Genomic DNA, 12,915 nt, shown 5'->3' with positions numbered 1-12,915 from the left:
GCTGGCCTGAGTGTTTCAGAAACTGCTGATCTACTGGGATTTTCCCACACCTCCATCTCTAGGGTTTACAGACAAGGGTGTGAGAAAGAGAAAATATCCAGTGAGCAGATGTTCTCTGAGCAAAACTGACATGTTGATCAGAGGTCAGAGATAATGGCCAGACTGCTTTGACCTGATAGGAAGTCAAGGATCACTCAAAGATCACTTGCAACAACCAAGGTATGCAGAATCGGAATGCACAAGTGAAGAAGGGCCCACAGTAGCAGAAGACCACACATGTGCCACTCCTGTCAGTTAAGAACAGGAAATGGAAACAGGAAACACGAAACCAGGGATCCACCCTGCCTTGTATAGATCACACAGATGCTGGTGGCCTGAGGGTATGGGGGATATTTTCTCAGCATACGTTTGGCTTCTTAGTACCAACTGAGCTTTGTTCAAACACCACAGTCAGCCTGAGTGTTGTTGCTGACCACATGCATCCCTTTATGGCCAAAGTGTACCTTTCTGATGGCTACTTCTAGCATTATGAGGTGCCATGCTATAAGGCCCAAAAAACTTTAAACTGGTCTCTTGAACATGATAGTGAGTTCACTGCATTCAAATGGCTTCTACATATCCCACATCTGCAGCAACAGTGAGATGCCATCATCTCAACGTGGACCAGAAAGCAGAGGTGGGACCAAGTCATTGTTTTGCAAGTCTCAAGTAAGTCTCAAGTCTTTATCCTCAAGTCTCAAGTCAAGTCTCAAGTAATGTCAGGCAAGTCAGAGTCGAGTCTCAAGTCACTGGTGTAAAAGTCCGAGTCAAGTCACAAGTCTGAAACTTTGAATTTCAAGTCCTTTCGAGTCTTTAAAAAAAAAAAACGAAAAAATAATGTTGCAGTTATGCTAAATGTAAATATTAGACCATGTAATTTTAAAATCTGTGTTTTTCTCAACACATGACAAAATAGTGAACTTAGAAAATATACACAAATTGTGAAATTGCACCTCTTTAAAATGCAGCTCAATTAAACCTAGCTCCAAGAATAATTTTCACCGACAGTTCTGAGATAAGCTGCATGTTATTCTTGGATGCGGTTGTAGGACCAGCTTTAAAATCGCATGACAAAAATATCATACACATTAAAAAAAACTGTATCACCAACGTAGCCTGGACAACATTTGCTAGTTAGATGAAGTCAGCTATCTCATCTTAGCATATTTATATGCATATTTATAATTATACGGTTCTTGGAGTGAGTGCATACACTCATGAAGTTTAGTAACTTCAGGTCACTGCAACAAGCCCAGGTACAGTTTACCGACGGATGGGTGCAGGACCTTGAAATGCACCGTGTAGAACGAAAGACCATCGTACGTATCATAAGTTTACCAGTCTCACAAATTGTCGTCATAAATACACATTCCTTAACCGTTTATTAATAGGACCTTTGAGCTCAACGGTAATTAATTAGTAGTGGAAATAATTTCTGGTAGCATCACAGAAATGTAGCAGTGACAACAATATTGTATGCTGTAATCACCGCGCGGATAGGAGGCGGCTGGCTTGACCGCGGCTCACAAATGACGGCTCACTTTACCGCAGTCTGTAATCGCACTGGGCAATTAGTGATACAAAAAACCTGTTTTATCCTGTGAATAAAAGTATATGTTTTTGTCAATGTACCATAATAACAGAAGCGAAACGCAATATTGTGTCAGGACAATTCACTATTTATGCACAATAAATAAAGGAGCATAGCGCGACAATTTCTGTTCAGCGCCAGACTTGCTTGTAACCTATATCACCAATTATGTTATGAAAATGACGTATTAACTACTAAAAAACACTGACCTTCGTGTAAATGCTTGGAGCAGACTAACCTGTGAGCTGGAGTGTTCTGGGACGTTATATTTGGTCTTTGAATGGCTGCAATCCAGGCCATCCGTCGCGTCTTTGTTACTTCGGAAACATGGCTTGAACAATTTCTCTTCAACGACGTAATCCGATAACAACCGATCTCTTTACCCGTCGGCTTCCCATGGCTGTCATGCGACCGGCTATTGCAGTTAATAATACAACAGCTTCTTGACATTTTTGTGTTTCTTTTTATCGCTGTATAACTGATTTTAATTGAAAGCCTGCGTGCGCTAGTACCGCTTGCCACGAGTTCCCAGAATCCTTTGCGGTTCTACCCGTGAATGACCTCACATTTTCAATCTCTATATAATATGCATGTTAAATTTTATATTTGGGGTAAAATATCAAGTCTTTTCAAGTAAACCGGTTCAAGTCCAATTCAAGTCCCAAGTCATTGGTGTAAAAGTCCAAGTCAAGTCACAAGTCTTAGAACATTTTTTCAAGTCAAGTCTAAAGTCATAAAATTAATGACTCGAGTCTGACTCGAGTCCAAGTCATGTGACTCGAGTCCACACCTCTGCCAGAAAGTCCACTTTCGAGTTGAGTCCACGCTGAGGCGTCCTCCCAGCAGATTGTTGAATCTATGTCATGAAGATTTAAAACAGGTCTGAAAGCAAAAGCGTATCCAACCCAATACAAACAAGACGCAACTAAAGGAAGTGGCTGGTGAGTGTATGCAATAAATTTCATGTGAGAGCAATTTACATCTAACTCAAAAGGTGCATATTAGTCACCGATTAACTTTACCACTAAACTACCTTGTCTTCATTCCAGCGTGGCAAAAATGTCTTGAAAAAGTGTGTACTTTAGGCCCTCTTCATGCAGTGTAAAAAACATTAAGTGCAATAAACAAAAGAGAGCCAACAAGAAAATGACTGAAGCACAAACTGTCCACATAAATAAACCAACATGCTGGAAATAAGGTAAAGCAAAATAAGACACAGCCTTTCTTTGGTCTTCCTGTTTCTCTTCACTAGACCTCTTCAGTACACACACACACAGCCAGTCACCTGCGGTCTAGATCTTTTCTACTTGGGTGTCTCTGCCACAGAGTCAAAAATCAAAGCAAAGGCCTTCTGACAGAGAGCCATATAGACTCACAATTGTTCTTTGTCTTTCTCTTCCACACTTGCCCCTTTCAGACCAGTGCAAAGACTCAGGATTAACTCGCTACTGCTTCGGATATGACGACAAGCTTGTTGTGTGATCTGACTACTCCCGTGGGTGTTGGATACTACCTAATTCTATGGGTGCCGAATAATCACCGTAATACCACATTATATTATACTTAGTGCACTTGGTAAATAGTAATTGTAATAGTTTGTGGTTCTGCAGAGTTCACATACAGACAGATCTTTAAGGAGAGATGTACCACAGCTTTCTATCTTTCTATCGTTATCAAGTGAGTGGTTTTTGTGCAGTTTGCATATGGCTAGAAAAGAAAATTTGAGTTTCAAATATTTCCTTAGAAAAGTGAACGGTTTCTATCACATTTCAAGCCTGCTTACAGAACAAATACCTGGGTGTGCATCATCAGAAGTTAGTGGGGGTGGTTTCTTCTTATGTAGCTGCTCTTGGAAAAACCTGGATCCTTCTAATGGTTGTCAAAACACCTTTTTATTGATATATACTGAGGTGTCAAAACTCATTATTAAAGGTACAATAAAGTTAAGAGTTTTCAGTCTATACTCAAAGCATCACATAAGAAGCAGGTTAGTGGAAAAGCTGGATGTATAGCTGGAGGTATATTACTGAGCTGCAGATCGGTTGTGTTTGGCAGAGCTCAAAACACACAACACAATAATTATACTGTATTTGTAAAACACATGGTGAAGAAAAGCCCGGAGAGCTAAAAATACACTTTAGGTTAGTGGTTACAGCAAGTGAACGTGAACTATTACGATGTCTTTATAGGCAGCTGGGCAGAAATAGGGAAGCATCTGTTCTGTCATATACTCGTGAAGAAAGCAGCTGAAAAATGCAGCCTGAAATGTATTCTACAGAGACATGCTGTGAGCGCGAGTGGAGGGGAAGCTCATGTGATGCCTATTAGTTTGGCAAGTTAGGAGGGTGGTAAAATCATCACAGTAAGAGAAACAGAAAGGTAATAGGCAGCAGAGAGATAACCATATCCATTTCTCTCCTTTCAAAAAAACACCTTTGATACTCTCTGTATGGCAGATGGGCTACAAAAACGACACTTTTATGAGAGATGCAGAAATTGCTGGGAAATACAAAAGTCAACTTTTTTAATCAAACTTTTATGTCCTTAATAAATGTTGAATTGCACTGTTAAGATTACAAGCCAAGGATGATTATGTCTTTCGGTTTAGTTTTTTCTTCCATTAAGCCTAAAGATGCATCAGTTACACGCACAGGTTTACACAGAAGGTTTATTACCCCTGCATCTGATGACGACCAATTGGTTGCATTTCAAATTGTGTTTTATATATTTTTGTCCAGATATCATCAAACTCATTAAAGCTCAAGTTGGATAAAAGTGAACCAAAATAAATGTTTATTTATAGGTTCTTAAGTTCAGAGAGTGAAACAAGTAAAAAAAAAAAGAATTCTCCTGGACTTGCCCCAAGCCAACAAGCAGGAAACAAAAATCTTTAACTTAGATCTTGTGTAGGGTCTCTTTCCTAATCTTCCTTTTATTAGCTCATAAATATTTTCTATCTAAGTGACACAGAGAAACTTATGGATGTGTGTATATCAAACAGGACTGGAATGTTCTGCTAAACCCAAATGCTGTTATAACTTGACTGCAGGTGATTCAGAAACTCTGCAGTCAAGTGTTTAAAGACAGAACACTTTAAGACCTTACTTTGGTTGCCTGTCAGTTTCTGTATTATTTTAAAATTCTTTAACTTGGTTTAAAGAAATTCGTGGAATTGCTTCAGTATTTATGGCTCGTATACTTAGTCTGAAGCAGTATGACTCTTAATCAGAATCAGAATCAGAATCAGAATACTTTATTGATCCCTGGGGGAAATTATTTTTTGTTACAGTGCTCCATTTTAAACCAACATTAAGACAAGACAGACAATACGCTAACTAAGAATAGTACAATATATACATATATATACATACATACATAAGTCACTTATAAATAAATATTTGGAAAAGAAACATGTGTAGTTGTAGCAGCAAACAGTGTGTTAAGTGGATGCGTTGTACAGGGAGATGGCCACAGGCAGGAATGATTTCCTGTGTCGTTCAGTGGTGCTTTTCGGTAATCTCAGTCTCTCACTGAACGAGCTCCTGTGACTGACCAACATGTCATGGAGTGGGTGGGAGGTGTTATCCAACATTGTCTTTATCTTGGACAGCATCCGCCTCTCCGACACCACCTTGAGGGAGTCCAGCTCCATCCCCACAACATTGCTGGCCTTACGGATCAGTTTATTAAGTCTGTTGGCATCTGCGACCCTCAGCCTGCTCCCCCAGCATGCAACAGCATAGAGGATCGCACTGGCCACAACAGACTCATAGAAAATCCTCAGCATTTTCCGGCAGATGTTGAAGGACCTCAGTCGCCTCAAAAAATAGAGACGACTCTGGCCCTTCCTGTAAAGTGCTGTGGTGTTTTTAGCCCAGTCCAGTTTATTGTCAATGTGTACTCCAAGGTATTTATAGTCCTCCACAATGTCAACACTGACCCCCTGGATTGAAACAGGGGTCAAGTGTTTCCTGGTCTTCCTGAAGTCCACGATCAGTTCCTTGGTCTTTGCCACGTTGAGCTGCAGATGATTCTGCTCACACCACGTGACAAAGGAGTCGACCACAGCCCGGTACTCTGTCTCATCATCCCTGCTGATGCATCCAACCACCGCAGAGTCATCAGAAAACTTCTGAAGATGGCAGGTCTCTGTGCAGTGGCTGAAGTCTGTGGTGTAGAGGGTGAAGAGGAAGGGGGAGAGGACAGTCCCCTGTGGTGCCCCTGTGTTGCTAATCACCTTGTCAGACACACACTGTGGGAGACGTACATATTGTGGTCTTCCTGTCAGGTAATCAACAATCCAGGACACCAGAGAAGCATCCACCTGCATCGCTGCTAACTTATCACCCAGGAGGGTCGGCCTGATGGTGTTGAAAGCACTGGAAAAGTCAAAAAACATGACCCTCACAGTGCTCGCCGGCTGGTCCAGATGGGTGTAGACACGATTGAGCAGGTAGATGATGGCGTCCTCTGTTCCGAGACGAGGCTGATAAGCGAACTGAAGGGGATCCAGATGTGGTCTTACTATGGGTCGCAGCTGGTCCAGGATGAGCCTTTCCAGGGTCTTCATGATGTGGGAGGTCAGTGCCACGGGCCTGTAATCCTGGGGGCCACTGGGACGAGGCGTCTTTGGTACAGGGACGAGGCATGATGTCTTCCACATCACCGGGACCCTCTGCAGACTCAGACTCAGCATAAACAGTTTATGAAAGACTCCACACAGCTGGGGGGCACAGGCCTTGAGGACAAGGGGACTCACTCCGTCTGGTCCAGCAGACTTGCCTGAGTGAAGTCTCCTCATTGTGTCCTCTGGCACAAGTCCTTCAGTTGTTCCAAAGTGCAGAAGAAAAACCTTCAGCGAGACAGCTTTTAGCATATTTTTTTTTGCCCCAAGCCAGTGTGCCAGAGGATCTGAGAGCAGCTGGAAGTCTTTAAAAAACAAAAGTACCTCTTTATGCTGGCTTTTTAGTGTGGTTTATAGAAATTACTTACCTCATTCAATTTGCTTATTTAATTTTATTTATATATATTTTTAGAATTATTAGAATTATTATTATTAATTATTTCTGGTAATATATTTTTTATTTTTTTTTACCTTGAAATCCTTTAATTCACATTTTCAGTTATTTTTATATTCACTTTATGATTTTTTTTATTTTTTTATTTTTTTATTGAGGGATTGTTTTATTGTGTGTGAGAGCATAAATAAAATTAATTATTCTTGCGCTCTTATTTTCTTTCATTCTTTTATTAGATTGGTTTCAAGCTTTAATTACTAGTTTGTCAATAACCTGTGAAATGCTTTGATCTGGACTAACCTGTGCATCTGGTGAACTGACAGCTGCTATATAAATGTTTAAGTCATCCAGTAGTGTGGAGATCACAATGACTGTCCTGTTTGTGGACTGACAGCACTGCAAAGATGCCCTTTTTATAACAGTTTTGTGAGTTCGGGGAGAGGCTGCGTTGGATTATCTGGGCCTTACAGTTGCTCCTGCTGAATGATTCACATGTCATTGTTCTGCTTTTGTATACTATGTTCAGAGGATCTATTAATTTGAGGATCAGTCAGCCACTGGAACCCCATTGAGAGTGTAATCAATCCACTTACACGCTGCACAGCCATGACCAAAGCTGAGCTGCCTGCAAAAATGCTACATGTATACTATGTGTGTGCATGTACTATATCTATAGATTTTGACTTAATGTAATTATTACACTGACTGAATCACAAAATATGTGTTGGATTCAAGCTCAAGCATTTTACTAAAGTAAAGAAAAGTGTGTGTGTGCATGATACTGATTACAAATTAAAAGGCAAAATGCCACGATCTGCCAGCAGTCCCAAAAATCACTGATCTGGCAAACACTCCCTTCCTTACAAAGCATCTAGTGAACTATGTTTAAACCAAATTGGGGCAAAAGCAACCAAGTAGCAAATGACTTAGTACTGCTGCTGGGTGTTTTTGTATCAGAGTGAATATATTGCAGTGTTATGCTGTAAAGTGAGTGTAAGGTTGTGCAGGAGTGCATGTAGATTGGGTGTAACATTGTGGTACACTTTTACTCGCAGCATGTCTTATCAAACCTGCAAAACTGCAAGCCTTGCCACAATTGCATATATGTGAGTGGGTAGCTCATACCAAATATCGATTTTCCATCTCATTAGAATTTTATATTGCATACCGTACAATTTGCACATGTTTCAATAAATCATTGCACCATTTTCCCATTTTCCTGGAAAAGAAAAAAGACATAAGCAGTGGCTCAAGCCTTTTGCCCTGTACTGTATAATATTTGATTTCAATACAAAACTGAAGTGAAATTACTTAGTCTGAGCAATAACTCTCACCTGTCTGTCTTCAGTAAGATTTAAATAGCTTTAGAAATAAATGTTGAGGAAGTAAATGTCAGATTTTTTAAAAATGTTTTTTACTGGATATAACTAAAAAAATAAAAACAGAAACCATTAGACAGAGCATAAACATATAACTACAACTAACACAACACTACACTATACCAGCTGCCTTGCTTTACTGACCTCCTCATTTATGATCCAGTCTTTTGAACACATTTGCAATTTATTAACAAAACATTCTGGTTAATTTGTGCGTTTTGGCTTAAAATAACTTTTTAAAGTTAAGCTGATGTTCTCAGGAACAGGATGCACAGTTGAGTTGGACCACTACAGAGTCCTTGGGTATAGCAGTGTATGTAATAGGCTGCCCAGTGGTGTCATTTCTTTTCATTAGGAACATTTAGGTTGGGTTTTTCAGGAACATTCAATAATGTTCACTGTTAACACATTTCAGAAAGTTATGCAAATTTTCTCTATTTTTGCTAAAGAATTGAGCAGTGCAAATGACTTTTCATTAGTAGATGTGTAGACATAATTATATACAGATACACACAGATAGACATTCCTACTCCACAGACAGTATTTAACAGCATTAATAAGACCTTTGCGTCATGCGACTGCTCTCAAAGGGACTGGGACTCCTTCCCAGGAGTAAAGGATGTGTGTGACTGCATTCCTTCACAAGACATTTGTTCTGGTGGAATGCTTTAAAAGGGGGCACAGATTCTCAAGTTGAAGGCCATTTGGTCCTGAAAGTCATCTGAATACATTTACATTGACTTGACATTACATGATTTACATACATAAAAGATGGAGAAATAAGTGCTTCAGTTTCAAGATGTAAACATTTCATTAGACAAATCCATATTTGTTCATTTTGGGGCATCTTTACAGAGGTGAATAGTGATAACTATGTTATAAATTGTTTAATAGTGTATCTGAATGTTGTGTGTTTCTGTGTCAGGTTGCTTGTGCTTTAATGTATCATGTATATTTTGTTCATCAGCTTGCATTTCCTCCATCTGCACATATGCATTTGCAGCTCTGCATCAATGTGTTTACCACAATGTATATGTGCAAATGCATAAGGAGTGTTTGAGAAGGAGTGACTCACCAGTTCCTTCTTCTTCATGCACTCCATGAGAATGATGAACAGATGTTGAGCCTGTGAGCGGCTGTAGGTGAAAGTCTTCTGAATGGTCACCAGCAACTGGTCTCTTAGAGACTCATTAATTATGCTGCAGAGGCAGAAAGGTGTGGAAAAAGAAAAGAGAGTATCAAGAACGGGGCCAGAGTGACAGGAAAACAGGCAAATTATATCAGAAGGTTAAACCAAGGCTGACTGGAACTCTTAGCTACCAAATCTCTTGAGTCTTTGTTGAAATACAAATTCTCACATTTGTGTTTTATTAAAGCAAGTTTCATTTTTTTCCCCAAGTTTCTGCATACAAACTCACATAAATATTCAAAGATATTTTGATCTAAAACAATCCCTTGACATCTACAGTGCATCCAATTTTTTCATACGCTATTCATGCTTGCCGTTCCACTCCTGTAAAATGTGTACATGTGAGTGCCTACCCTCCCTCCTCTGAGTATTTATGTCCGAAGGCCAAGATGTCAGAGGCTCTGCCGCTGCCGTCGCACACCACCACAGGAACTGGAGGAGTGTCCCTGAGGTACTCCAGCACTATAGAGATCACATTAGGACCCCCTTCTACGATCAGTGCCACCACTGGCACACCCTGACCGATACCTACACGTGAAAACAAGTGGCAGCAGGAGAAACAGGAGGGTAAAGAGTGAAAGAATAAAAGAACAAAACAGAAATATAGCTACAAGCAGCCATAGGCAGCCAAGCAGTTCAGCTTAGCTATGAACTCCATGTAAATATGTACAGTATAATTATAGTTAAAGCGCTGTAAGCACTGATTTGGTAGTCAAATGAGGCTTTCAAGAAAAAAAAAACTTCAGGCAACAATATATATATATTCAGTTTAGTGTCAGCACATAAAAACAATGTTTGATATATGATCACGCTTCCTGTTTGGTTTCCTTTTTCGACGGTTTCAAAATCTAATAACCATGTGATATGCTTTCTGACTATAATCTGTACGGTGACCCTGAGAGGTCAAAAGCACTGCAACTTCAGAAAACACCCAGAAATAGAAAAAAGCTGCAAAAGCACATAAAACACAATGGGAGTTGAATAAAACAAAATCTCACAAAGTACAATGGAAAAAATAATTTTTAGGGTGATGTTAATGTGACTGTGGAAGTGACAGAAACCAAAGCGTGTGAAGGACTGCACTGAGTCAAGCTTAAAGGAAAAAAAGACTCATATATCAATGAAGACTCAGCCCTGGAACCTCTGGTACCAGAACTATTTTTAAGGCTAATACCAACACATGCTGCAATTTCTTTGTGCTTCCTCAAATAGGGTCTTTTTGCCTTTAAACCATTTTAAACCATTTAGTTTAACTATCGGTGTGTATTATCTGGCTTCATGGATAGATAAAGCTGGATATCATTTGAATACCAGTGTGGATGTATGCTATGCCTTCTAATGATAATGCCTAGAGGAAAAAGAAAACATCCATCCATCCATCCATCCATCCATCCATTCGCTTCCGCTTGTCCTTTTCAGGGTCGCGGGGGGCGCTGGAGCCTATCCCAGCTGTCATAGGGCGAGAGGCGGGGTACACCCTGGACAGGTCGCCAGTCTGTCGCAGGGTGCATTTTTGAAATGAGTAAACATTAATTTTATTTTTGTTCTTTTTTTAATTTTTTTATTAACAATATGATGAATATGTTTATAGTATATATATAAAAGAAAACATGTAAACTGTAATCAGAACTGGTCCCAGCATGGAACCCTGTGGAACTCCATAATTAACCTTAGTGTGTGAAGAGGATTCTCCATTTGAAAGAACCACTTGGAGTCTGTTAGATAGATCTACCAAGTTTGGCACTGGCAGAGGACAAAAGCTGTCTTGCTTCTTAGACAGCTTGGCTGGGAAAAGCTTTTAAAAAACAAAAATCCATATTATAACTTTTATGTGATTTGGTATGAAGATCATGTGTTCCCAGTTTGATAAGACTGAATTCAGTTAAATTCTTTATGAAAACCAATATGGCAGACATTCACACCATATTATGCTTTGAGCTTTAGCTGGATGAAAAGCCCCCGACAGTTCCTCATTTTCACAGTCTCAGCTCTGTGCAGTAACACACCTCCATGTTTGACCTGATACTTGAGCACTCGCGGTCCAGAAATGGAAGTTATTGAAAGGAATCGGGGAACTATCTAAAAATCAATTTTCTAAACTTCTCTACAATACAGATACTCTGGCAGAAGAACACAAAAGAGGAAGAAGAAGATGAGAAAAGGTAGAAATGGTTGCCTCTGATGCACTGCCTGGCCCTCAAAAAGGACAAAAAAGTAAAGAGGGAAAGAAGATGGGTATTGAACAGAGGAAAAATCTAAAAATAAATAGGCTTCACTACTTGTGTAAACCTGGATCTATAATTGGAAAAAGTGTTCTAAATTTAATACTTGTGATGCCACATGACTATTTTCATGTCACTTTGTAATCATGGGAGAGAAGTTGACAAAAAAGCAGCTGAACCAAAAATATCCATCCCACTTAGTGCTTTGTGTTCCTTGCCACACATACAGGGAGTGCAGAATTATTAGGCAAATGAGTATTTTGTCCACATCATCCTCTTCATGCATGTTGTCTTACTCCAAGCTGTATAGGCTCGAAAGCCTACTACCAATTAAGCATATTAGGTGATGTGCATCTCTGTAATGAGAAGGGGTGTGGTCTAATGACATCAACACCCTATATCAGGTGTGCATAATTATTAGGCAACTTCCTTTCCTTTGGCAAAATGGGTCAAAAGAAGGACTTGACAGGCTCAGAAAAGTCAAAAATAGTGAGATATCTTGCAGAGGGATGCAGCAGTCTCAAAATTGCAAAGCTTCTGAAGCGTGATCATCGAACAATCAAGCGTTTCATTCAAAATAGTCAACAGGGTCGCAAGAAGCGTGTGGAAAAACCAAGGCGCAAAATAACTGCCCATGAACTGAGAAAAGTCAAGCATGCAGCTGCCAAGATGTCACTTGCCACCAGTTTGGCCATATTTCAGAGCTGCAACATCACTGGAGTGCCCAAGAGCACAAGGTGTGCAATACTCAGAGACATGGCCAAGGTAAGAAAGGCTGAAAGACGACCACCACTGAACAAGACACACAAGCTGAAACGTCAAGACTGGGCCAAGAAATATCTCAAGACTGGTTTTTCTAAGGTTTTATGGACTGATGAAATGAGAGTGAGTCTTGATGGGCCAGATGGATGGGCCCGTGGCTGGATTGGTAAAGGGCAGAGAGCTCCAGTCCGACTCAGACGCCAGCAAGTGGAGTACTGGTTTGGGCTGGTATCATCAAAGATGAGCTTGTGGGGCCTTTTTGGGTTGAGGATGGAGTCAAGCTCAACTCCCAGTCCTACTGCCAGTTTCTGGAAGACACCTTCTTCAAGCAGTGGTACAGGAAGAAGTCTGCATCCTTCAAGAAAAACATGATTTTCATGCAGGACAATGCTCCATCACACGCGTCCAAGTACTCCACAGCGTGGCTGGCAAGAAAGGGTATAAAAGAAGAAAAACTAATGACATGGCCTCCTTGTTCACCTGATCTGAACCCCATTGAGAACCTGTGGTCCATCATCAAATGTCAGATTTACAAGGAGGGAAAACAGTACACCTCTCTGAACAGTGTCTGGGAGGCTGTGGTTGCTGCTGCACGCAATATTGATGGTGAACAGATCAAAACACTGACAGAATCCATGGATGGCAGGCTTTTGAGTGTCCTTGCAAAGAAAGGTGGCTATATTGGTCGCTGATTTGTTTTTGTTTTGTTTTTGAA

At 40.3% G+C, this 12,915-nt stretch overlaps 1 protein-coding gene across 14 annotated transcripts in view; it reads right to left on the bottom strand.

Annotated features, from left to right (window-relative positions):
* trpm3 (transient receptor potential cation channel, subfamily M, member 3) overlaps nt 1–12,915 on the bottom strand; it is a 147,496-nt gene that overhangs the window by 37,009 nt on the left and 97,572 nt on the right. For all 14 annotated transcript variants that reach the window (XM_086313942.1, XM_086313945.1, XM_086313952.1 and 11 more), the window contains exons 7-8: nt 9,570–9,744; nt 9,103–9,226 (exon numbers count right to left, since the gene is read on the bottom strand). In XM_086313942.1, coding sequence (XP_086170068.1) covers nt 9,103–9,226; nt 9,570–9,744 — 299 coding nt within the window. The remainder of the gene's footprint in view (nt 1–9,102; nt 9,227–9,569; nt 9,745–12,915) is intronic.

This window comes from Aulonocara sp. 'chitande type north' Nkhata Bay, linkage group LG12 (genome assembly GCF_057382095.1).
Source record: "Aulonocara sp. 'chitande type north' Nkhata Bay isolate Kocher_YH1m ecotype deep benthic linkage group LG12, A_spYH_male_GT1.1, whole genome shotgun sequence".
Taxonomy (NCBI): domain Eukaryota; kingdom Metazoa; phylum Chordata; class Actinopteri; order Cichliformes; family Cichlidae; genus Aulonocara; species Aulonocara sp. 'chitande type north' Nkhata Bay.
Note: the sequence above shows the minus strand (reverse complement) of the source record. Positions and strands in the feature narration are given on the sequence as shown.